The 25,648-nt window shown below is 47.1% G+C and overlaps 1 protein-coding gene across 1 annotated transcript; it reads left to right on the top strand.

Moving 5' to 3' along the window:
* The first annotated feature begins 12,670 nt into the window (after positions 1-12,670).
* On the top strand, positions 12,671-22,915 carry LOC125157723 (rhox homeobox family member 1-like). Its single transcript, XM_047844648.1, has 3 exons — positions 12,671-13,189; positions 18,183-18,228; positions 22,704-22,915. Exons 1-3 carry the CDS (start codon positions 12,738-12,740, stop codon positions 22,818-22,820), a joined length of 615 nt encoding a protein of 204 aa, XP_047700604.1. The 5' UTR covers positions 12,671-12,737; the 3' UTR covers positions 22,821-22,915.
* Positions 22,916-25,648: the final 2,733 nt, after the last annotated feature.

Below are 25,648 nucleotides of genomic sequence, written 5' to 3'. Positions count from 1 at the left end.
TGGGCTGATGGCTCAGAGCCTGGAGCCTGTTTCCGATTCTGTGTCTCCCTCTCTCTCTCTGCCCCTCCCCCGTTCATGCTCTGTCTCTCTCTGTCCCAAAGATAAATAAACGTTGGAAAAAAAAATTAAAAAAAAAAAAAAAAGATCTGTTCTTTCTCAGTTCACCTGTCTCCACTCTCCTTGCTGGTCTCCTGTCACCTGTGTCTGTCAGCATTTGAGTTTATAACCCTGATCATTTAAAACCATGTTTTTTAGGGGCGCCTGGCTGGTTCAGTTGGAAGAGCATGTGACTTTAAAAAAAAAATTTCTTAATGTTTATTTATTTTTGAAGGAGAGAGACACAGCGTGAGTGGGGGAGGGGCAGAGAGAGAGGGAGGCACAGAATCCGAAACAGGCTCCAGGCTCCGAGCTGTCAGCACAGATCCCGATGCGGGGCTCGAACTCACAAGCTGTGAGATCATGACCTGAGCTGAAGTCGGGCACTCAACTGACTGAGCCACCTAGGCGCCCCTAGAGCATGTGACTTTTTGATCTTGGGGTCATGAGTTCAAGCCCCACGTTGGGCGCAGAGATTACTTAAGTAAATAAAAGTTAAAAAAAAACCCATAAAAACATGTTTTTTATTATGTGAAATGTCAAGCGTACACAAAAGCAGAGAGAATCACAAGACATACTTTATGGACTAATCTCAGTCTCAACTTATTCACAGCCTGCCTTGTTTCATCAATACCCTAACCAGTTCAACATAATTATTTGGATGCAAATAGAGACACCACATCGTTGCATTCGTAGATATTTCAGTGTCTCTAAAAGAATGAGAATGTGTAATTTCTTTTCTATAATTTTTAATTTTTTAACGTTTACTTATTTTGAGAGAGAGAGTACGCGAGTGTGTGTGTGCATACGCACGTGCAGGGGAGAAGCGGAGGGAGAGGGAGAGGGAGAGAGAATCCCCAATGGGGTCTAACAGCACGGAGCCCTATCTCCTGACAGTGAGATCATGACCTGAGCCGAAATCAGGAGTCAGATGCTCAACGAACTGAGCCCCCCAGGCGCCCAGAGAATGTGTCATTTCTAATCATGCCTTTTTCCATCATGCCACCTACACCGCGGGTTATGCTGTGGTAATAGGACGTGTTATGAAATAATAGTAGTGGGCATTTCTGAGGGCTTCTTCTGTGGCCAGACATTGTGCCAGGTACTTACATATGTTATGTCCTCTCACCAATTCTATGGCAGGGACATTGCTATCCCCCATCTTATAGAGGGTCTCCGCACAGAAGTCCACCCTAATTTATATATACATGCATATGCACATGCAAATACATGGTTTGGAGGCACCTGGGTGGCTCAGTCGTTTAAGCGTCTGACTCTTGATCTCAGCTCAGGTCTTGATCTCAGGGTCATGAGTTCAAGTCCCACGTTGGGCTGCACGCTGGGTGTGAAGCCTACTAAAAAAAAAAAAAAAGGAGAAAATATGTATTTATATATAATATTTATATACCATTGATATATTATCCTTATTCATTAATATATTATCCTTATCGATAATAAACATAAGTAAATTAAATTAAATTTACACATTAAATATTACATATAAATATAAATACTAAAGTAAATAAACATTGAAGTAGATATAAATATAATAAATGTAGGTTGCATGCCCTTCCAACTGAGCCAGCCAGGTGACCCTCATTATTATTTTTTTTACTTTAAAGAAATCATATTCCTTCTGGTAATGGGAAAGTCCCATAAACCAGGGATTATATATCCCATTTTCCACTCACAAAGACCCAAGGTTCGAAACTTACTTTCCAGGGGCGCCTGGCTGGGTCAGCCCATGAGGCATGCGACTCTTGATCTCGGGTTTGTGGGTTTGAGCCCCACACTGGGTGTAGAGATTACTGAAAAATAAACTCCTTTTCAAAAAAACCTACTTTCCAAACATGGCTAATTATTTCTCACCACATACTTTTTTTCAGATATATTAGCCTGGGTGCTGGCTTTAGTCACATGCGTATGCATCTTGCAAGCTCCCTTCTGAGGTGAGCGAATCACAAACATTCAGTATGAGGAGTTGTAGAGGAAATGAAATACATCACATTCAGTTCATGCATGCTTTTTATTTTATTTTTTTTTTTTTAAGTTTATTTATTTTTGGGACAGAGAGAGACAGAGCATGAACAGGGGAGGGGCAGAGAGAGAGGGAGACACAGAACCGGAAACAGGCTCCAGGCTCCGAGCCATCAGCCCAGAGCCTGACGTGGGGCTCGAACTCATGGACTGCGAGATCGTGACCTGGCTGAAGTCGGACGCTTAACCGACTGCGCCACCCAGGCGCCCCTATGCATGCTTTTTAAATACCTACTCCAGGGGCCCTGGGTGGCTCAGTCAGTTAAGCCTCCGACTCTTGGTTTTGGCTCAGGTCGTGATTTCACGGTTCGTGGGTTCAAGCCCCGAATCCGGCTCCTCACTGACAGTGCGGAACCTGCTTGGGATTCTCTCTCTGCCCCTCCCCTCATGCTTGCTCACTCTCTCTCCCAAAATAAACAAATAAACTTAAAACGAAATTAAAAAAAAAGAAAGAATTAAAATCCTTGTTAAAACTACATACCTACCTACCCACATACATACACACACGCCTATCCAGGGGTGTCTGGTTGGCTCAGTCAGTAAAGCATGCGACTCTTTTTTTTTAATTTTTTATTAATGTTTTTATTTATTTTTGAAGGAGCAAGAGAGACAGAGCATGAGCGGGGGAGGAACAGAGATAGAGGGAGACACAGAATTCGAAGCAGGCTCCAGGCTCTGAGCTGTCAGCACAGAGACCTATGCGGGGCTCGAGCCCACGAACCGTGAGATCATGACCCGAGCTGAAGTCGGACGCCTAACCGACTGAGCCACCCAGGCGCCCCAAGCATGTGGCTCTTGATCCACGATGCATGAGCTTAAGCCCCAAGTTGGGAGTAGAGTTTACTTACTTACATACATACCTATTCCACAACACCTCTCCCCCAGTACATTGTTCTGTAATATTCAGATTGAGTCCTTGCTTTAGGGATGTTTTTTTCCTCCACACTAAATTTAAAGGGCATCAAAAACTCCAGATTCCTGATAAATGATACCTGTTGCACAATTAAAAAAAATAATTATTACTATGAACAAAGTGTCACAATTTTAAAGAAAGGCAGAATCTGACCCTTCGCTTAGACAGCTGGCCACCCCTTACTCTCCTCACCCTGATTTCACTCAAAGACTGTTTACAAAAACCTAGCTAGCATCGTGCTAACATTTCCTTGCTTGATTCATTTTATTTTATTTTTTTAAAGAGAGAAAGAGAGCGTGAGTGGGAGAGAGGGGCAGAGGGAGAGAGAGAGAGAGAGAGAGAGAGAGAGAGAGAATCTTGAGCAGGCTCCACGGTCACTGCAGAGCCCCACGTGGGGCTTGATCGCACAGCCCTGGGATCATAACCTGAACCAAAAGCGAGAATTGGATGCTCAACTGACTGAGCCACCCAGGTACCACCCACACTGCTTGATTCATTTTAATGCTGCATGAAAATATTTACCTTGGTGCCCAGGAAGCATTGCCTCCACCCTGGTGCCTGAGGTCAGGAGAGCCCTAGTGGCCTTGGCCCCCCCCCCCAGCCTTTGGCTCAGGAAGGGAGAAAATGAGGCTCCCTGAGAGAGAATGAGGGTGGATCCAACCAGTGCTCCCCGGAAAGCAGATGCTGCCTGTGCATGCCGGTTACCGTGGCAACATGTGCAAGCGGGGAATTCATTGTAAAACGCCCTCCTGCTCCTGCAGCCGCAACGGGCTCAAAGTGGCATGGGAGTGGGGCTGCTGCCCGTCCCCAAGCTGCCTGAGCTTCAGCCCAGCACCCTCCGGGTCCTCTTTGTCCATGGGGCCAGGAGCTCCTGCACGGCCGTGGCCTTTTGCCGGCGCTGCTGCTCTTTCCTTAGGTTCACAGTGTATTTCCTCCTCATCTTCTGATGCAATTGCCAGGATCACAGGAGGGTTCGCATCTGGAGAGGAGGAAAGGCAAAGAGAGAGATCGTGACATTGAATGCCCGGCTTCAAGGGCAGGAGGAGGCCCAGGGCCCCAAACTAAGAGCAGCAGATACAGCTCAATCCATCCTGCTGTCCCAGAGAAAGTTCGTTTCATAGAGTTTGCTGAAGCACCTGTCACCATCCAGGCACTGACCATGCCGTCCTTCCTGGTCCTCCCTGACTCCTAAACGACCAGTTTCATCACTGCTGTGTCTGGGTGAAGGCTCCTTGTCCTCAGTGCTGTCGATGTAGCTGTGCTTCTCTGCAGACTGTGCTGGGGTCCCCGGGGATCTATGATCTGGTGGAGGTATAACTGGCAGCCGAGTAGGGTCCTCTTGGAGTATCTGGCCTCAGTGACGGTGTGTCGGCTTCAGGTTCAAAGCCTTCGGACTAACACGTAAGACGTTGACTATTGGCTTTCTCACCACCAGTTGTGGCAGATGGGACCCTGCTGGTGCACAAATGTCCAGGTGTGGCCACAAAATTATGTAAAATATTTACAAATATAAATTTTGCACAGTATTTGAGTGGCAAAGAATATATTTGCCATTGGAAGTGTGTGTACTGAGGAGCCTGGGGGGCTCGGTTGGTTAAGCATCAAGCTCTTGATATCGGCTCAGGTCATGATCCCGTGGTTCGTGGGTTCGAGCCCCAAGTCAGGTTCTGGGCTGACAGCGAGGAGACTGCTTTGGATTCTCTCCCTCCCTCTCTCTCTGCCGCTCCCCCACTCATGAGTGCTTCCTCTCTCTCTTTCCCCAAACGAATAAATAAACATTAAAAAAAAAAAAGAATTGTGTGCACTAATAAGATATATCGAATTGCTTTCGGGGCGCCCGGATGGCTCGAATTTGTATTTGTAATGATGCTGAAGTCAAAGCCCTCCATGCTACCTAGAGCTCTGGGAGTAGGTAGAATCACGGGGCTGGGTTGGTCTGGCTCTCCGGGTGGTCATATGCACTCTGCAAGACACGCACTGTGCCACTTGAGAAGGCTTAAGTGCCCCAGAGTCTTAGTAATGAATTCATGTCAGAGTACAACTGCAGATTCCTGCCCAGTGCCTAGTGCCTCCAAAAACACTTACACTGCATGGGGTCCTTCCCAGTGAGTGTTGTAGTGAAGAAAAATCCGTTACTATTTGGAAAGTATTTGCAGTAATGTCTTGTACATAGTATGCGCAAATGTTAAAGAAATGTATGTGAAATGAACATTTGGGCCCAGAGCATGTTCAAAGATTTATCACTCTGGAAGAAAGGCATTTTAAACTCTTTTTTTTATATTTCATTTTTTTTTTATTATTTAAAAGGTTGGTTTGTTTTGAGAGAGCGAGCAAACACGACCTGGGGAGGGACAGAGAGAGAGAGGGAGACAGAAAATGCCAAGTAGGCTCTACGCTGTCAGTGCAGAGCCTGATGCAGGGCTGGAACTCATCACGAACCATAGAGTCTGATGCTTAATGGACTGAGCCACCCAGGGCTTTTTTAAAAAAATAATTAATTTATTTATTTTAATGTTTTTCAAAATTTATTTATGAGAGAGAGAGCGCGCGTGAGCAGGGTAGGGGCAGAAAGAGAGAGGGGGACAGAGGATTCAAAGCGGGCTCTGCACTGACAGCAGTGAGCCCAATGTGGGGCTTGAACTCACAGACCATGAGATCATGGCCTGAGCCAAAGTCGGGCGCTAAACCGACTGAGCCACCCAGGTACCCCTCTTTTTTTTTTATTTGAGAGAGAGAGAGAGAGCACAAGCAGGGGAGAGGGGCAGAGGGAGAGAGAGAGAGAGAGAGAGAGAAAGAGACTTAAGCAGGCTCCACACTCAGCGTGGAGCTCCATGCAGGGCTCTATCTCGCAACCCCGGGGTCATGACCTGAGCCAAAATCAAGTCAGACACTCAACCGACTGAGCCACCCGGCCACCTCTGGACAAAAGACATTTTAATGATCTATGGGGGACAGCGTTAATAAGATTATAGAAAAGGCTATTGTTTTTTTTCTTTTAAGGGAGCAAACTCATAGAAGCCTGATAAGCTTCTTTTGAGCATAGATCGATAGAATTGTGGAATTGCAAGCCTGCCTGGCAGATTCCTAAGAACGAGTCTTAATATCTGAACGTCCAAAATCTAAATATCTCCTCTTGCAGACGTGGGTCAACGTCCAGAAACATAAGGAAAAATAAGGGACTTCTCCAATACTCACTCACAGCTAGCTGCTGCCTGGCCCAGGTCTGCTGATTTTCAGAAAGCCTATCTTTGATTTTACACAATGTTGGAGGCTTTTGAATAAGTCAGAAGAATCTTCGGGTGAAAATAAACATGGGGCAGAATCTGCTAGTCCGAGATTGAGTATCTTTGCCTAGGCAGGAGAGACCCATACTCATGGTACAGCAGAGCGCTCTTAGGACAGGCAAACAGGGCTTCGAACACAAGATTGGAGCTAGTGAAAAAAAGAGTGGAGGGGGCAGTACCAGGAGAGTTCGGGTAAGGGCACACCTACTGCGAACACTCAAGATTCAGGATATCTACGAATATGCCACTCACTCGACTTGGGTCCCCCTTTGGCACGATACAGACGCCGAATGATGTAGCCTCCCCCGCTCCTGCCCCCAATAGGCCAAATCACGAAGAAAAACCCTAGAGTCTGTCATGAGAAAGGATATGGAAACCCTTTCTGAGGGTTAACAGCTCACTAATCCTTTCTTTTTCTTTTTTTTTTTTTAAGTTTTTATTTCTTTAAATAATCTCTACACCCAACGTGGGGCTCAAACTCATGACCCCAAGATCAAGAGCTGCACGCTTCTCGAACTGAGCCAGTCAGGCGCCCCACAAATCCTTTCTTTTTCTGAAAATCGTGTGAGTGTGCTCTGAAGTGATGCTATATTTTCTTTTACACTTTCTGTATGTGGGGCGCCTGGATGGCCCAGTGGGTTGAGCATCTGACTCTTGATTTTGGCTCAGGTCATGATCCCAGGTCGTGGGATCGAGTCCCATGTCGGGCTCCACATGGAGCCTGCTTGGGATTCCTCTCTCTCTCTCTCTCTCTCTCTCCCTCTGCCCCTCTCCCCCACGTGCAGTCTCTCTCTAAAAGGAAAAATAATAATAATACTTAAAAACTTAAGCTTTCCGAAATTAGTCAGTCAGAGAAAGACAAATATCATATGACTTCACTCATATGAGGATTTTAAGAGACAAAATAGATGAACACAAGGGAAGGGAAACAAAAATAATATAAAAACATGGGGCGCCTGGGTGGCGCAGTCGGTTAAGCGTCCGACTTCAGCCAGGTCACAATCTCGCGGTCCGTGAGTTCGAGCCCCGCGTCAGGCTCTGGGCTGATGGCTCGGAGCCTGGAGCCTGTTTCCGATTCTGTGTCTCCCTCTCTCTCTGCCCCTCCCCCGTTCATGCTCTGTCTCTCTCTGTCCCAAAAATAAACAAACGTTGAAAAAAAATTAAAAAAAAATAATATAAAAACAGGGAGGGGGACAAAACAGAAGAGACTCGTAAATATAGAGAACAAACTGAGGGTTGCTGGAGGGGGTGTGGGAGGGGGGATGGGCTAAATGGGTCAGGGGCACTGAGGAATCTACTCCTGAAATCATTGTTGCCCTATATGCTAATCTGGATGTAAATTTTAAAAAAATTAAATAAAATGGAAAAAACCCTTAAGCTTTCTGTCTGCATTTACAAATATCGGTTGTTTTGTTTTGTTTTGTGTTTTTGGCACATTAACCAGAGAGACAGATCCACTGAGTCTGTGGCCCACCAACGTGGTCTTCGTGGTGATTCAGAACATGGAAAGGCCCTCAAGCCCTTTGCTGCATCTAGGGAATCCACAGGACGGGACTCGCTCACTTGCGTCTTTAACTATTTGACCCTCACTGGTCTCAGTGAGATCCCTGGGTTTTATCCTCAGTCAAGGGAGAAAGGAGGGAAAAAGTACTTAAAGAGCGTAAGAAGAAAGGAAATAGGAAAAGAGGTGCATCGTGGGGAGCAGGAAAAGGCCACTAACGGGGCTCCTGGGTGGCTCAGTTGAGCATCCGACTTTGGCTCAGGTCATGATCTCACGGTCTGTGAGTTCGAGCCCCGCGTCGGGCTCTGTGCCGACAGTTCAGAGCCTGGAGCCTGCTTCGGATTCTGTGTCTCCCTCTCTCTCTGCCCCTCTCCTGCTCATGCTCTGTCTCTCTCTCTCTGTCAAAAATAAATAAACATTAAAAAAATTTTTAAAAAAAAGGCCACTAATAACCAGGAAGAGACAGTTAAGAGTGCAGGTCCAAAGCCTGGCTCACCGTGAATCCCGGGCCAATGCATGAGCCCGTCTCTCAGCTTCCTCACCTGAAAAACGGGGAGAATGACAGTGCCTACCTCACTGGGTTTTCATGAGGGTCCAATGAGTGAATGCATGTAACCTCTTTCTTCCGCTCCAAGCCTCCAATCCATCAGCAAATCCTCTTAACTCCACCTGAAACACACATCCCCAAACCTTTTACTTTTCCCGCATGCCTTAACCCTAACCACTGTTATCTTAAAGCCTTAACCTTAGCCACTGTTATCTTAAGGCAGAATGTTGCATTAGCCTCCTGGCTCCCTGCTTTCACCTTTTCTCTCCCATGACCATTCTACCCGAGGAAGCCAGGACGATCTGATGCTGAAAATATGAATTCGGCCCTGTTGTGCCGGTGACTATAACTTCTATAGTGCTTGTCTTTCTGTTTGGCCTAGAATAGGCATTTAATGCATGGCCACTGTTATTACATTCTTCTTCTTCTTCTTTTAATACTTATTTATTTTTGAGAGAGAGCGCATGCAGGTAGGGGAGAGGCAGAGAGAGGGAGACAGAAGATCCGAAGCAGGCTCCACGCTGACAGCAGAGAGCCCGATGTGGGGTCGAACTCCGGAACCGAGAGATCATGACCTGAGCCGAAGTCGGACACTTAACCGACTGAGCCACCCAGGTACCCCTGTCATTCCCATTTTAAAGATGATGAAACCAAGGCAAAGTAAGAATACGCAGCTCGCCAGATTAGCCAGAGAGCGCATGGCGAGCGAAGCCAGGATTTAGACCTCTGTAGTCTGGCTCCAGATTTGCTCTCATAAACCTGTCACACCAGATCATGATTCCTGGCTACTTTCGCTTACAATAGGGCTCCCCTTGGGGCGCCTGAGTGGCTCAGTCGGTTGAGTCCCTGGCTTCGGCTCAGGTCATGATCTCGCGATTCACGGGTTCGAGCCCCACACTGGGCTCTGTGCTGACAGCTTGGAGCCTGCTTTGGATTTTCTGTCTCCCTCTCTTTCTGCCTCTCCCCTGCTTGCACTCTGTCCCTTTCTCTCTCTCAAAAATAAAGAAACATTAAAAATTAAAAAAAAAAAAGAATAGGGCCCCACCTGAAGTTTAAAATAAAAAGTAGATTAAATTTAGCTTAAAAATTGTAAATAAATACTAGCGTGGGTGGTATGGAGTTCGGGCAACGCTCCCCTGGGGTACACGAGGGACTGTGGGTTAGATGACAGGGGAGTACACTGCGGACAGAGATGTGCGAGAACACGTCTGAGACGTCACAGCTGCTCTAGCTAGTCTAATGCAAGCCGTGAGGAAAACTCTTGTATTTCTCCCACATAACAACTGATCCAAGACTGAAAATTCATCATCGGGATCCTAGCCAAGGGAGGGAGAGGCCTGCATAATCCGGAAGAGTCAGCCTGAGGACGAAACATCTTGGTTAAAGTCAGAGAGAGGCCGTGGGATCGCCATCTCTTGACATCTTTTCTTCCTTTTAAAAAAAAAATTTTTTTTTAATGCTCATTTTATTTTTGGGGGAGAGAAGGAATTCCAAGCAGGCTCCATGCTGAAGCATGGCGCCTGACTCGAGGCTCAAACTCACAAACTGAGCCGAAATCAAGAGTCAGACGCTCAACTGACGGAGCCACTCAGGCGCCCCCCCCCCCGCCCACCTCCTTGACATCTTTTCTAAACGTGACTTGGTCAATCACCATGTTTCAGCTGATTTCTGAGCCATCCTGCAGCAACGTTTATCCATTAGGCACGTTAGGCAAGGTGCATACGTCTTACAAAGGCCCCCACCAATTGTTTAATTTCTTTCACAAGATGATGCTGAAAACACTGATGGTTGCCATAGTAAAAAGAAGATGAATCATGTGTAATACGAAGCATAGGACTCATTATTAGAAATTGCTTGTAATGTTCAGGATATTAACACCTCCCAAAGCATCTGCAAAACACATGGTTGTTTTTTTTTTAAGTTTATTTATTTTGAGAGAGACCGAAGCAGCGTGAGTCGGGGAGGAACCCAGAGAGAGGGAGAGAATCCCAAGCAGGCTCCACCCTGAAAGCACAGAGCCCGATGCAGGGTTCCAGCCCACAAAGCGTGAGATCATGACCTGAGCTGAAATCAAGAGTCGGATGCTTAACCAAATGAGCCACGGAGGCACCCTATTACGAAACACATCTTGAAGAGAGAACCATAGAGCCCTCAATCTGGTATAGGGGCCAAAGGCAGACGACTCCAAAATGTGCCACTTTGGAATATTGATGATTTCATTTCATTTTTATTTATTTTTCAATGTTTATTTATTTTGAGGGAGTGAGAGAGCACTAGCGGGGGAGGGCAGAGAGAGAGCAAGAGAAAGAGAGGGGCGCCTGGGTGACTCAGTCGGTTAAGCATCCGACTTCGGCTCAGGTCATGATCTCTAGGTTCGTGGATTTGAGCCCATGCCGGGCTCTGTGCTGACAGCTCGGAGCCTGAAGCCTGCTTCGGATTCTGTCTCCTTCTCTCTCTACTCCTCCCCCACTTGTGCTCTGTCTCTCTCAAAAATAAATAAACATTAAAAAATTAGAGAGAGAGAGAGAGAGAGAGAGAGAATCCCAAGCAGGCTCTGAGCTCTCAGTGCAGAGCCTGATGCCAAGCTTGATCTCACCAACCATGAGATCGTGACCAGAACTGAATTCAAGGGTCAGATGTTTAACCGACTGAGCCACCCAGGCACCCTGGCATATTGATTATTTTAAATAAAAATTACTTAAGAAACAGCCAATACAGGGGCACCTGGGAGGCTCAGTCGGTTAAGCGTCCCGACTTTGGCTCAGGTCATGATCTCGCAGTCCGTGAGTTCGAGCCCCACGTTGGGCTCTGTGCTGACAGCTCAGAGCCTGGAGCCTGTTTCGGATTCTGTGTCTCCCTCTCTCTCTGACCCTCCCCCGCTCATGCTCTCTCTCTCTCTCTCTCTCTCTCTGTCTCAAAAATAAATAAATGTTAAAAAAAATAATAAAAAAAAAGAAATAGCCAATACAAAAAGAACACCCCGAGCCCCCTTTGTCTCCAAAAAAGTAAGAAATAAATCGTGAAAGTTACCCTCCCTGTACCAGGAAGTAAAGAGACATCCTCCATAGAGCAGAGAAGGCTGTGTAAACACCCCTGGTCACCCTTTCCTAATTTACTACCCCAGCCCAAATTCTGTTTAGAATTCCTTCTGAATCGAAGCTCCCAAACACAAGTTTTCTTTGCCCTGCCAATTCCTCAGAGATGCCTTGGTTATTTCTTGAGGTGTCACTGTCATTATTTGGCCACTGTGTTCACGCAATAAAACTGTTTTTTTTCTCCTGTCAAACTGTCTCATGTCAATTTAATTCCTAAACCAGCTAGAAGACCTTGAAGGACGGAAGGAAAAAATCTTCCTCCCTTACACTGGCCTGGATCTCTTTTGACAATAAATACAATTTTATTTTTTCCAGAGCAAGAGATCATGATGATATTTTTAGGGAAAAAAAGGGAGCACGGGGGGAGAGGGAGCAGCAGGGGGAAAGGTGGAAACTGACCTGAGTTCATGCCAGGAGCCCAGCACAGGGGACGGCTGAGCTTGTATAGGGGACATGCTACCGCAGATGCGCGAGTGGAGGACCACCGAGGATGCATACTTCGCTGTGGCCTCCTAAGCCAGCAAAATGCAAGAGTTCTCGGTGCACTAAGCCCTGGGCTGGGGGGTCTACACTTGCACTCCGATGGGGCGTCATTACTAAAAATCCGGAGTACTTGAACTTTCTCATCGGGCACATTGGATTTCCTGTAGAGTGCATCTTACCCAGAATGTTCTACAAATCCGGCCCCAACATCCGACTCTCGGCACCCCGGAAACATGGTGGGCTCTGCTTTCTGTGTCCTTGCAGAAACTCGGTTCATCATTTCACTTTACTTATTAGCCTGGCGTGTGTGCAGGTTGCCAAATATAGAGGGCTGGACCATGAGACTTTCTCAAAACGTTTCCCAAAGGGCTCCTGTAGGTAGTGAGAAGTCTCGAACCTTCATCTCTCCCCGTCCCTGATTTGCCCCCCAAATCAGGTCGCATAATCCGGTACCATCCCGTCCTCAGACCACTCTGCTCAAGAGGGGCGTGGTAAACCGAACTTTCAGTTAGAGACCCGATTGTGCACAAACCCAAGCTCCCGCCTTGCCCCGCACAGCCCTTATTTTTTGGCCACGCCCCAGACACTTGCGTGTCGAAGCAAGTCCCACCCACCTCAGTTGGCGGAAAGGGAAAGCCAATAGCGATCGTCTAAAGGGGGTCACGTACGCGTCGAACTTGCGCCAAACCTTTGAACTGGTACGAGGCGCCAAAAGAGGCCGGCTCTGGTCTCGATCACCACAGGGTGGGCGGAGGCGGTGGCCGTCCACCCCACCACAGCCATGGAGCCTCTGCCCAGCGGCGACTACTGTGACCTGGGTGCATACTGTGACCCCGACTACTACTGGCTGGGGATGCAAGAAGTGGAAATCAGTTCTGAACCTGTGCAGGACGCGGCCCCAGACGCCAAAGAAGACGGCCACATTGATGACGGCAGTCTAGTCCCCGTGGGCAACAATAACCCCCAGGGCGGTGTCAGCTCTGCCAACTCTGGAGGCGACATCAACCGTGAAGGCGTGGCGAACCGTGACGGCGAAGAGAACCACGAGGCCAGCGGTGTCGTCCAGGCGCTGGGGCAGCAGCACGCTGAAGGGCCACCCCAAGTGGCAGCCGCTAGGGCTCGTCAGCCCCACCGCCGGCAGCAGGGAGCCCCGCGCTCTAAGTTCACGGCATTTCAGGTGCGGGAGCTGGAAAGCGTTTTCCAGCGCACTCAATACCTTGACGTGGCCACAAGGTAAGTGGCTTGCTCCGGCAAGTGCCGTTCGCCTCATTGCCAGGCATCTTCGTTTCCCTACCCCCTCCCGGCCCCCCTGCCCCTCCACCCCGACCCGTCCCCCCTCCCCCCCCGCCAACTTCCTTCTCCCCCTCCTAAACCAAAAAGGACTAGGGTTGGGGAGAATGCCTTCTGTGCATCAAGGGAAATATTTGTATACAGTAATTATAAGAAACAAGTCTGTGGAAATCTGTGGTGGGTAGTCTTTTTGTTTTTTTTTAAATTGTGGTGGGGACGCCGGGCTGGCTCAGTTGGGAGAGCGTGGGATTCTTGATCTCTGAGGGTCGCGAGTTCGAGGTTCGAGCCCCACCTAGGCATAGAGATTACACAAACAAGCACAAACTTAAAGAAAAAAAGACTTAAGGGGAGCCTGCGTGGCTCAGTCGTTTAAGCGGTTAAGCGTCCAACTCTTGATTTGGGCTCAGGTCCTGATCTCCCGGTTCGTCAGTTCGAGCCCAGTCGAGCCCGCATCGGGCTCTGCGCTGAAGTGCTCTCGTGCGCGCGCTCTCTCTTTCTGTCTGTCTCTCTCTCAAAAAAAAAACATTAAAAAAAGAAAAAAAGACTTATTAAAAAGCTGGTAAAATAGAGAGTCGTGGCTGGCTCAGAGGAGCATGCAGCTTTTGACCTCAGGGTCCTAAGTTTGGGCCATTTATCGGTGTAGAGATTACTAAAAAAAAATAAATTAAAAAAATTGTGGTAAAATATGTGTAAAGATAAAATATACGATCTTAACCATTTTTTTCAGTGTATAGTTCACTAAAGTGCATTCCTATTTTTTTTTTTACAACGAATCTCCAGAACTCTTTCCACCTTGCAAAACTAAAAGGATGCACGCTGAACCACTCTCTGTTCCCCCATCTCCCCCAGCCCCTGGCGATCACCTTCCTACTTTGTGTTCTGATGAATTTGACTACTGTAGGTGCCTCATATAAGTGGGATTACACAGTATTTTTCTTTTTATGCCTGAAGTATTTCACTTACCATAATGTTATCGGGGTTCATCCACGATGTAGCGTGTCTCAGAATTCCCTTCCTTTTTTAGGGTTGAGTAATATTCCATTGCTTGTAAATACAGAATTTCATTGATCTATTCATTTTTAGTGGGCACTTGAGTGGCTTCTACCTTTTGGCTATTGTGAATAACGCTGTTGTGAACATGGGCGTGCAAATAGCAGTTGGAGTCACTGTTTTCAATCATTTGGGGTAGATATCCAGAATTGCTAGATCGTTTGGTAAGCCTGTTTTTAATTTTTCAAGCAGCTACTGTGCTGTGTCCCTTAGTGGCTGCAAGTGCACAAGGATTCCAATTTCTTCACATTCTTTTTTTTTTTTAATTTTTTTTTTAATTTTTTTTTTCAACGTTTATTTATTTTTGGGACAGAGACAGAGCATGAATGGGGGAGGGGCAGAGAGAGAGGGAGACACAGAATCGGAAACAGGCCCCAGGCTCTGAGCCATCAGCCCAGAGCCTGACGCGGCACTCGAACTCACGGACCGCGAGATCGTGACCTGGCTGAAGTCGGACGCTTAACGGACTGCGCCACCCAGGCGCCCCTGATTTCTTCACATTCTTGTTAACACTTATTTGTTTATTTATTTAAAACATTTTATTTTTAGGTAATCTCTACACCCCAGGTGGGGCTTGAACTCACAAGCCCGAGATCAAGAGTCACACACTCCACTGGCTGAGCCAGCCAGGCGCCCCTGTTTTTAATATTAGCCGTCTCGGGGCGCCTGGGTGGCGCAGTCGGTTAAGCGTCCGACTTCAGCCAGGTCACGATCTCGCGGTCCGTGAGTTCGAGCCCCGCGTCAGGCTCTGGGCTGATGGCTCGGAGCCTGGAGCCTGTTTCCGATTCTGTGTCTCCCTCTCTCTCTGCCCCTCCCCCGTTCATGCTCTGTCTCTCTCTGTCCCAAAAATAAATAAACATTGAAAAAAAAATTAAAAAAAAAATATTAGCCGTCTCAATGGCTGTGAAGTGGTATTTCATTGTGGTTTTGATTTGTATTTCCGTATTGATTAGTGATGTTGAGGATCTTTAATGGGCATATTCGAGCCCTGCGCCCATTTTTATTCTCCGTAAGACTAATTTATTCATTTTTTTCCTGATTTCTTTATTTTGGTCAAATACTCGTAAAATGTACTGTCTTTGCCATTTTTCATTGTGCAGTTCAGTGGCATTACGTACATTTTTCTTATGTTACCATCACCACCGTTCATTTTCAGACATCTTCTCATATTGCAAACCTGAAACTATTACCATTACACAATAACACACCCCCCGATCCCCTGGTAACCACCATTATACTTCCTGTCTGTGATTTTGTCGTTTTGTGACCGGTTTATTTTACATAGCATACAGTCTTTTAATTTTTTGTAAGCTTTTTGGCTTTTTTATTGAAGTATAATTGACATACAGTGTTATATTGGTTTCAGGTGTACAACATAATGATTCAACGACTTTATACGTTACTCAGTGCACACCACGATAAGTGTGGTCACCATCCGTCACCATAGAACATTATTACAAATTATTGACTATATTCCCTATATTGTATGTTCATTTTCATGACTTATTTATTTTATAACTAGAAGTTTGTACTTCTTAATCCCCTCAATTTCACCTGTCCCCCGACCCAATTCCCCTCTGGGAACCGTCAGTTTCTTCTCTGTATTACAGTCTGTCTTTTTGGTTGTCTATCTCTCTTTTGTTTTTTAGATTCTACCTATAGGGGTGGCTGGATGGCTCAGTGGGTTAAGAATCTGACTCTTGATCGAGAGAGGGAGACACGGAAGCCGAAGCAGGCTCCAGGCTCCAAGCTATCAGCACAGAGCCCGATGCGGAGCTTGAACTCACAAACCGGGAGAACATGACCTGAGCCGAAGTCGGACGCTTAACTGACTGAGCCACCCAGGCGCCCCTATCCACTTATTATTAATGAGCACTCAGGTTGCTTCCACTTTTTGGCTCTTGGGAATTACACTGCTAGGCACATAGGTGTCAAAATATCTTTCCAAGAGCCTGTGTTCAGTTCTTTCAGGTATATACTCAGAAATGGAATTGTCGGGTCATTTGGTAATTTCTATGTTTAAATTTTTGAGCAGCGCTCAAACCCACAAACTCGAACCCACAAACCATGAGATTATGACCTGAACCGAACTGTTTTTCTTAGCGGCTGCACAAGGGTTCCAATTTCCCCACATCCTCACCAGCACTTATTTTCGGGTTTTTTGTTTTGTTTTGTTTTGTTTGTTTGATAGTATCCATTCTAACGGTATGAGGTAGCAGTGTGGTTTTGGTTTGCATTTCCTTAATGACTACTTAGTGATGTTGAGCATCTTTTCATGGCCATTTTAATATCATCTTTGGAGAAATGTCTATCCAAGGCCTTTGCCCAGTTCTTAACCGGTTGCTTGTTTATTTATTCAGTTGTAGTCCTTAATATATTGTGGATGTTAACTCCTTATCAGATATATGATTTGCACATATTTTCTCCATTTGAAGGGTTGCCTTGTCACTCTACTGATTTTTTTTGAAGTTTGAAAATTTATTTTGAGAGAGAGAGAGAGAGCCCACACGCACCTGAGTGCATATGTGCTAGTTGGAGAGGGGGAAGAGGGAGGGAGAGAATCCTAAGCACAATCCACACTCAACACAGAGCCTGGCGTGGGACTCAACCCCACAAACCATGAGATCATAACCTGAGGCTAAATCAAGAGTCAGGCACTTAACTGACTGAGCCAGCCAGGTACCCCTCACTTTATTGATTTTGTACTTTGGTCTACAGAAGTTTTTAATTTTGATGTAGTATAATTTATACATTTTTTTAATCTTCTGTGTTGGTAGCTTTTTGTAAATAAAATTTTATTGGAATCAGGCTAAGGAGAATAAGGTGCTCTCCTGCAGCTAGCTGTAGGGCTGGATCCTTTCATTTACAATTTTGAGGCGGGCGCCTGGGTGGCTAGGTGGTTAAGCGTCCGATTTCGGCTCAGGTCATGATCTCGCGGTTCGTGAGTTCGAGGCCGGCGTCGGGCCCTGTGCTGACAGCTCAGAGCCTGGAGCCTGCTTCAGATTCGGTGTTTCCCTCTCTCTCTCTCTGCCCGTCCCCTGCTCACTCTCTGTCTGTCTGTCTCTCAAAAAACAAATCATAATAAACATTAAAACCTTTTTATAAATAAATAAAATTTTGAGGGAGGGGGTCACCTGGCTGGCTCAGTCAGAAGAGCGTGTGACTCTTGATCTCAGGGTCAAGACTTTGAACCCCACTTAGGACATAGAGCCTACTTAAAATTTTTTTAAATAAATTTTAAAAAGTTGGAGGGGCACCTGGCTGTCTCAGTCAGCAGAGCATGTGACTCTTGCTCTCGGGGTTGTGAGTTCAAACCCCACGTTGGGCATAGAGCTTACTTAAAAAATAATAAATAAATAAATAAGTAAATAAAACTGTGATAATTTGTTGATCATATATTTGTTTGCATTAATTTTTTATTTTTTATTTAAAAGATTTTTTAGTGCTTATTTATTTTTGAGAGAGAGACAGAGTGCGAGTGGAGGAGGGAACAGAGAGAGAGGGAGACACAGAATCCAAAGCAGGTTCCAGGCTCTGAGCTGTCAGCACAGAGTCCAATGCGGGGCTCGAACCCACAAACCATGAGATCATGACCTGAACCGAAGTCGGATGCTTAACCAACTGAGCCACCCCGGAGCCCCGAATTTTTCTTTTTTTAAATAGTGCAATAAAATTATTTATCGTGACTACCAAGATGTTAATGCTACCTTAAATTTTGAGGGGAAACCGTAGCAAGCCTGGAACTGGGAATTACAGAAAAGTTTACTTGGGGGGTGGACTCTTGAGGGGAGGGTACACGTTTTAAAACAAGCATAAAAAGTATATCTGTACATTTCACTTTATCCACAGCTCTAAATACTAAACATTTGTGGTTTTCTCCCCGCAGAAGAGAACTTGCAAGCTGCATGAATGTGACCGAAGCCAGAGTGCAGGTCAGTAAACCTGAATGGCAGGGCAGCCATTCTGAAACCGGCTTTAGGACTTGTAACACTTCTGTTCCAGGGGTTCTCAACTTGGTATGTTTCGGTTTTCTTTTTTAACTTTGGCAAATAAAGCGACTTTAGGAGTCTTTGTGGGTGAAAAATGGGGTATGTGAACTCCAGCTTACGGATGTTTCCCATTACCCGAGGGAACATGATTCCTTTCTCTTAAATTTTTTTAATGTTCATTTATTACTTAAAAAAATTTTTTTAAGGGTGAGCGGGGGAGGGGCAGAGAGAGAGGGAGACGCAGAATCCGAAGCAGGTTCCAGGCTCCGAGCTGTCAGCACAGAGCCGGCTGCAGGGCCGAACCCACCACCCAAAACACAGATATCCTTTGAAGAGTCACGTGTGGAGACATATTGGGGCTCGGGCTGACTGTGGAAGTATTCAAATTAATGCACAGAGGAGCAGGTTATGAGAGGGATTGGTTATACTAAGTTAAAGCCATGCATAAGCTCTTAGCGAAGTGGGTGAATTTATAAACTTTGGGGTGGGGGCGCCTGGGAGGCTCAGTTGGTTGAGCGTCCGACTTCGGCTCAGGTCATGATCTCGCAGTCCGTGGGTTCGAGCCCCGCGTCGGGCTCTGTGCTGACAGCTCAGAGCCTGGAGCCTGCTTCAGATTCTGTGTCTCCCTCTCTCTGTGCCCCTCCCCTGCTCGTGCTCTGTCTCTCTCTCTCTCTCTCTCAAAAATAAACATTAAAAAAAAAACATTGGGGTGAGGGAGAAATGTATGCTCAGAACACGCTATATGAGTAACCAGTGTCTGTTTAGTGAAGCTAAGACTGATGGTGGAGGGACAGCTTCAAAGTTCGAGAACCCAGTCCTCTTGCTGTTGTTTTTAAGTGTTTGGTAAGGCAATGTGGGGAGTGAGAGCTCTACATTCTAATTTTCTGGAATATTTTGATGCATCAACCTGAAAACATTGCCGGGACAGTCACGTTACGGTGAGAATGGGGGAACGGTTTGCAGGCTTTGAAAATTTGCCTAAAGTATGAAACAAGCAAAAAAAAAAAAAAAAAAAAACAACCACCTAGTACTGAATGAATATTAATTGACCTAAGAAGGGCGAAAAGGTTAGAGAAGAACTACAGGTCAGTCAAAATAGGCCTTCTGGGGGCGCCTGGGTGGCGCAGTCGGTTAAGCGTCCGACTTCAGCCAGGTCACGATCTCACGGTCCGTGAGTTCGAGCCCCGCGTCGGGCTCTGGGCTGATGGCTCAGAGCCTGGAGCCTGTTTCCGATTCTGTGTCTCCCTCTCTCTCTGCCCCTCCCCGTTCATGCTCTGTCTCTCTCTGTCCCAAAAATAAATAAACGTTGAAAAAAAAATTTAAAAAAAAATAGGCCTTCTGGGTACTACACAAATTCTTCAAATCTACTAAACACGTAAGCACATATTCTCTTGAGGATTTCTAACATTTTAAGAATTTTTTTCATGTTGGTGATGCCATTTTGAAGAGTTGAGTTTTGTGGAATTTGGTTGGTTGGGGGTTGGGTGGCCCTTATTTGGGGATAGAGTCATTGTGTTAATTTTAAATACTTTCATTCCCTCAGGCACTTTTGACTAATTTGTAGGTCATGCCGTAAAAAGGTGACCCCCCCCCAAAAAAAACCCACTTAAGTTACAGCAAAGTCATATTTGCCCAAAAAAGAAAGGAAAGGAAATCAGGCTGGGTGTATCGGCTTTGCTGCAGAGTGCATGTGTGAGTGCATTGATGGAAAGGGGTTGCAGGGGCGCCTGGCTGGCTCGGTCGGAGGAGCATGTAACTCTTGATATCGGGTCGTGGGTTCGAGACCCATGCTGGGTGTAGAGATTACTAAAAAATGTAAATAAACTTTTAAAAATTTCTAAAAAAAGAACAGTTGCAGATCTGGTGGTGGGAGTACCTGAAAAGCAGCCCAACAGAGCTGACCGTTGAGTAGTGGCATCCCAACACCGCAGACTGGGGCCCCGGGCCTGGCTCAGACTGGAAAGGTTGGGAGCAGACTGGGATCGCTTTTTCAGGCTGACAAGGCGTATTGCAGAGGAAAAGAAAAACGTTAAGGTTTGGTGACTAGCTCTTTCTCCTTCCTGGGTTTCCTAATGCACTCTCAGTGGCATTCTGAAGGGGAAAGAAGCCACAAGAAACAAATCAGGGAGAAAACAGTGTTCTCACAGATTTCCCAACCAGACAGTTGAATTTCTCCAAGAAACTTAATACATGGTTTCCTCCTTTCTTTTGCAAACAGAACTGTTTTGTAAAGCCAATGTTGAGAATACAGCCCATATCAGGGCGCCCGGGTGGCTCAGTCGATGAAGCCTCTGACTCTTGGTTTCAGCTCAGGTCATGATCTTACTGTTTGTGAGTTTGAGCCCCTCATCAGGCTCTATGCTGACAGCATGGAGCCTGCTTGAGATTCTCTCTCCCTCTTTCTCTGCCCCTCCTCCACTTCCTTTCTATCTCTCTCTCTCTCAAAATAAGTAAATAAACATTTTTAAAAAATTTTAAGAAGAGGGCACCTGGGTGGCTCAGTCGGTTGAGCGTCCGACTTCAGCTCAGGTCACGATCTCGCACTCCGTGAGTTCGAGCCCCGCGTCGGGCTCTGGGCTGATGGCTCAGGGCCTGGAGCCTGTTTCCGATTCTGTGTCTCCCTCTCTCTCTGCCCCTCCCCCATTCATGCTCTGTCTCTCTCTGTCTCAAAAATAAATAAACGTCAAAAAAAATTTAAAAAAAAATTTTTTTTTAATTTTTTTTTTCAACGTTTATTTATTTTTGGGACAGAGAGAGACAGAGCATGAATGGGGGAGGGGCAGAGAGAGAGGGAGACACAGAATCGGAAACAGGCTCCAGGCCCTGAGCCATCAGCCCAGAGCCCGATGCGGGGCTCGAGCTCACGGACCGCGAGATCGTGACCTGGCTGAAGTCGGACGCCTAACCGACTGCGCCACCCAGGCGCCCCTAAAAAAAATTTTTTAAGAAGAGAGAATACAGCCCATACAACAGCCAGCTTTTGTTATCTTATGTTTATGGGTATTTGACCACTGGTATGTTCAGATCCCCCCCCCCCCCAACCCCGGAATGAGCTCGATCACACCGGCCTTGTTGAAGCTCTGTATTTATGCAGCAGAAATACCACAAATCTTAAAATAGGAGTGCAAGCATGAGGCCTCAGGCAGGGAGAGAAGGCCTTTTGTGCCACTCAAGATGCGTAGTTTGGAAACTTCTGAAGGGATTTCAATCTAATGTTAACCCCATTAACTAGGACACCGAGAAGATAGTCAAGTCTAACTGACCGTTTTGTTTGCTTGTTTGCAAAACTATTGGGCAGGTATTTAGGAAGAAGAAGCCATTTTATGACCCCTTTACCCTCATTGTTGTCAACCACCTTCCTAAAGTGCGGTTTCACCTTGCCTTAAGAAAAAGGGATGGGATTGGGACCTCCTGGTTGTGTAGCAGCTCCGAGGGGCCCTGCCCTGCCCTGCCCTGCCCTGTCCTGCCCTGCTGGACAACAGCGGCTTGGGTCCGGGATCCTGGAACTGTGGCCAGAGTGAGCTGACCTGGCCCTGAGCCCGGAAAGGTTTGTAGGGTGGGGCAAGTTGGAGCATGCAGAATTGACGACGGTGACGATGGTGTGCCTCTTTCCCCTAGACTCCTGGGCGGCCAAAGAGTCTTGAGCATTTTAGTTAATTTGGGTCAAGTTGGTCTCCACTTTCCTTAACACTACGGGTTGAAGTGTCAAGGCAGTGTGCCTGGCCCCCGCAACTCTCACGCCCCAGTGAGACGGCCACAAACTCCATGGGACCCCATGACGAGGCCTCCCTTGCCAGACTGCTTTTTAACTCTCAAGAGGTTTCGGAGGAGTAATGACCCCTTAGACATCCTTGAAGGAAATCTGTCTGAAAACCCAACGCGTTTCTTCCTATTAATTATTTACTTTGCACCGAAGATAGGCTTGTCAAGTAGGAAGCTGTTCCCCTCAATATGACCTTAAATAGGGCCCCCTATTGACAATGCCCACATTATCCCCAAAACAAGGTGACACTGTCCCTAGTGAGGAGACGGCAGGAGGTGACTGGCGGTAACAGGTGGTCGTCAGCCGCCAGGATACAGACCCTTCTTTATCCTGTTACCAGGTAGTTGATCCGCAAGAAGCGGGTGCGACTCAGAAGTAGACCTGCACCCGATACCTGAAAAAACCATTTGAATCTTAAAATTGGGAAGAGAGGGACAAAGTGATAAGCCTACTCCGGAATTTGGCACATAGCTGGTGCTCACTAAGGGGGAGCTAAAGGGAGGGGGTGTGCTGGTAACTTCCTTGAGCAAACAGCTTCCCTTGGCGCGGCATGAAATCTCAGTGGTGCACACACTTGCACGTAGGTAGTGGCTTTTGTCTTCGGACGTTAACTGTTCGATGTACTAAACCGATCCCCTTTTCCCTCTGACTGCAGGTTTGGTTTAAGAACAGGAGAGCCAAGCTCAGGAGAGATGAGAGGGCATCAATGCCCACAACTACTCCACCTACTAACCTGGAACACCTGGTCATCCTAATGCTGGACGGGCCCTAGAATGTCGCTCTCGTTCAGAAGCCAGATTGGAGATGGGTTCTTCCGGTGCCACTGACACCCGGGCCGTCTTGTTGCCCCTGCCACCCTTTTCTCCTCCAAAGTTGTGTTATCAATAAAGAGAAAATTTTTCTGTGCTTTTGCCTTCGTGTATCAAACGGGAGCAAGTAGGGTGTGTATGCAAATTGCAAAGGAAATGCCATTTACACAGAATGACAAGGAGGCCTCCTTTCATGAGGAGACCTCCCTGAGTCACCATCTGGAGGCCCTGCATGTCACAGAAGTTCCCCGAGTGCCCGTGATGACTCGGCACTGACCTGTATCTTCTCCACCATCCCGCCCTCCCTCACCCCATCGTCATCCCCACCTTGCTCCTTCGGGACCACAAGTATGTGCAAAATGGGGTGGGAGGAGTCCCTAGTGAGAGAGCAGTGTTTCTTCCAGAGATGAGCTCCATCCACGCTGACAAGTTCAGGCCGAACCCGGGACTCTGGGGGAAACCTCCTAAGAGGTTACTCACGGGGATTTATGGGAAGGCGGCCACCGAACATGCATACATTATGTTTCCAATCCTGGTCACTACCCGCCCTTTTGCGGAGGAGACTGGGGACTAGAAGCCATTCTGGCACACAGGTTCTGCGGCTTTAAAAGAAAACTGAGAAGGGATTCCATCAAGGCCAGAAAGAGGCTCTTCTCCCTTTTTCCCCCCTCCCCCCACCAGCCGAGGAAAGCACATTATTGATCCTTCCCCAGCTCAGAAGCATTTTGTCACCTTTCACATCCTTGAGAGCACCCCAATTCCAAACACTAAAAGGGGGCCTGTTGGTTTACTGCTGCTCAGAGCAAGAGTAAGGAAACGGTCGGAGCAGTGTTCTAGAATAATCCCGCCTTGTAAAGAAGAAGTCGTACCTCCGCTGTCTTTGTGTGAGAAGACCAGCGTAGGAAAAAACCCAAACAAGTAAGGGTCAGTGAAGTGCAGAGGCCATGCCCCTCTTCTCTGCGTCGTTCCAATTTTGGCGTATGCGCTGCCAAAGCGAACGCGGGCCCCCTTTTTAAAAAGCGTTAAATTCTCAGTTCAACCTTTGTCTCTGAGGACTCTTTAGCAACGTGAGGCTCCTTTAATGGAGTTCTGCGTGAAAAGTCACCAGTTGTGGACACCACGGTCCCGTAAGGTGATGGCAGTAATGATGGGTAAGGTGCCATGGTTATGCCAGAGTTTCCTCTGGTGGGAGTTAATCAGACACCAGTTTCACAGCACCCGTGTGTCCCCAGAGTGAAGGGAGGTTCTGTGGCCTTGGGAAAGCGTGCCCTCTGTGCCGTGGCATCCACTGATGCCTTATTCCTTCGTCCTGCCTTTCTCGCTTGTGAGTGACAGATGTCGGTAAAGCGGTTGCAATGCCGGGCCCCACAGAGAGGGTGTCTCGCTGCTCACCGGGGCCTCCAGGCCTTGCCGCCGGGAGTGAGGGAAATTCAAGAATGTTCCTGCGCATACATGCCCATTGCCATTCTCGCCAGAGGATTTTGAAAGCGAAACTTATTTCCTAGTGTTGGCCACTGTCCTTCTTTTTTTTTTTTTTATGAAATTTATTGTCAAATTGGTTTCCATACAACACCCAGTGCTCATCCCAAAAGGTGCCCTCCTTAATACCCATCACCCACCCTCTCCTCCCTCCCACCCCCCATCAACCCTCAGTTTGTTCTCAGTTTTTAACAGTCTCTTATGCTTTGGCTCTCTCCCATTCTAACCTCTTTTTTTTTTCCTTCCCCTCCCCCATGGGTTTCTGTTAAGTTTCTCAGGATCCACATAAGAGTGAAACCATATGGTATCTGTCTTTCTCTGTATGGCTTATTTCACTTAGCATCACACTCTCCAGTTCCATCCACGTTGCTACAAAAGGCCATATTTCATTTTTTCTCATTGCCACGTAATATTCCATTGTGTATATAAACCACAATTTCTTTATCCATTCATCAGTTGATGGACATTTAGGCTCTTTCCATAATTTGTCCTTCTTTTTTATTTTAGTTTATTTATTTATAAATGTTTATTTTTAAGAGTGAGAGAGAGAGAGAGCGCTGTGGGAGGGGGGTGAGGGGCAGAGAGAGAGAGAGAGGGAGACGGAGACCCAGGATCCGAAGCAGGCTCTGTGCTGACAGCAGAGAGCCTGGGAGGGGGGGTGAACCCACCAACCCTGAGATCATGATCTGAACCGAAATCAAGAGTCAGATGCTCAACCGACTGACCTTTCGGGCTCCCCATCCTTCTTTTTTAAATACTAAGTTTCTCACTGCTTTAGGTACCTTCAGAACTACGAGGTCTGTACCAATATGCTCCAGGCACTGTCACACCTAAGGAATGTGGTGAAAACCTCAAGACAAGGGAGGCTATGTGCACACAGGTGACATTCCTCACAACTCTAACATAGACCACCCAGACTGCATGTCTGCATGTCACCATGTATGGGAGACAAAGAAGTAGAAATCGTATAAAAGGCCACAACCCGCTGCGCTCGGGGCTCAGCTTTTCAGGTACGAACCCACTGAGCCCGTGAGGGCATGAATCAAGTTCCTTCCTAGAAAGGAAAGCCTTGGTGTCACGACTCTGTACAAACCTCAGTCCCATTACATTACATGAGGGCTCATCTAGGATTCGGAGACGGTGCATTTCCACCCGCTCCCCCCCCCCCCCCCGTTGCTGGGGTACCAACCTCGGGGTACCGGGAGAGGCGACCTCGCCTACCACCAGCAGACCACTTGATCCATAGGAGACTAGCCCATCCCAGCTCGCCAGGGCAAGGACCCGGATGCACAAAGGACACACACACACACAC

The sequence above is a fragment of the Prionailurus viverrinus genome, chromosome X (assembly GCF_022837055.1).
Source record: "Prionailurus viverrinus isolate Anna chromosome X, UM_Priviv_1.0, whole genome shotgun sequence".
In the NCBI taxonomy this organism is placed as follows: Eukaryota; Metazoa; Chordata; class Mammalia; order Carnivora; family Felidae; genus Prionailurus; species Prionailurus viverrinus.
This window is presented reverse-complemented; position numbering and strand designations above follow the sequence as displayed.

Coding starts and splice junctions, on each gene's coding strand:
- LOC125157723 (XM_047844648.1), top strand. CDS start 12,738: ATGGAGCCTCTGCCCAGCGGCGACTACTGTGACCTGGGTGCATACTGT. Junction 13,190..18,182: donor TACCTTGACGTGGCCACAAG/GTAAGTGGCTTG, acceptor TTCTCCCCGCAG/AAGAGAACTTGCAAGCTGCA. Junction 18,229..22,703: donor TGACCGAAGCCAGAGTGCAG/GTCAGTAAACCT, acceptor CTCTGACTGCAG/GTTTGGTTTAAGAACAGGAG.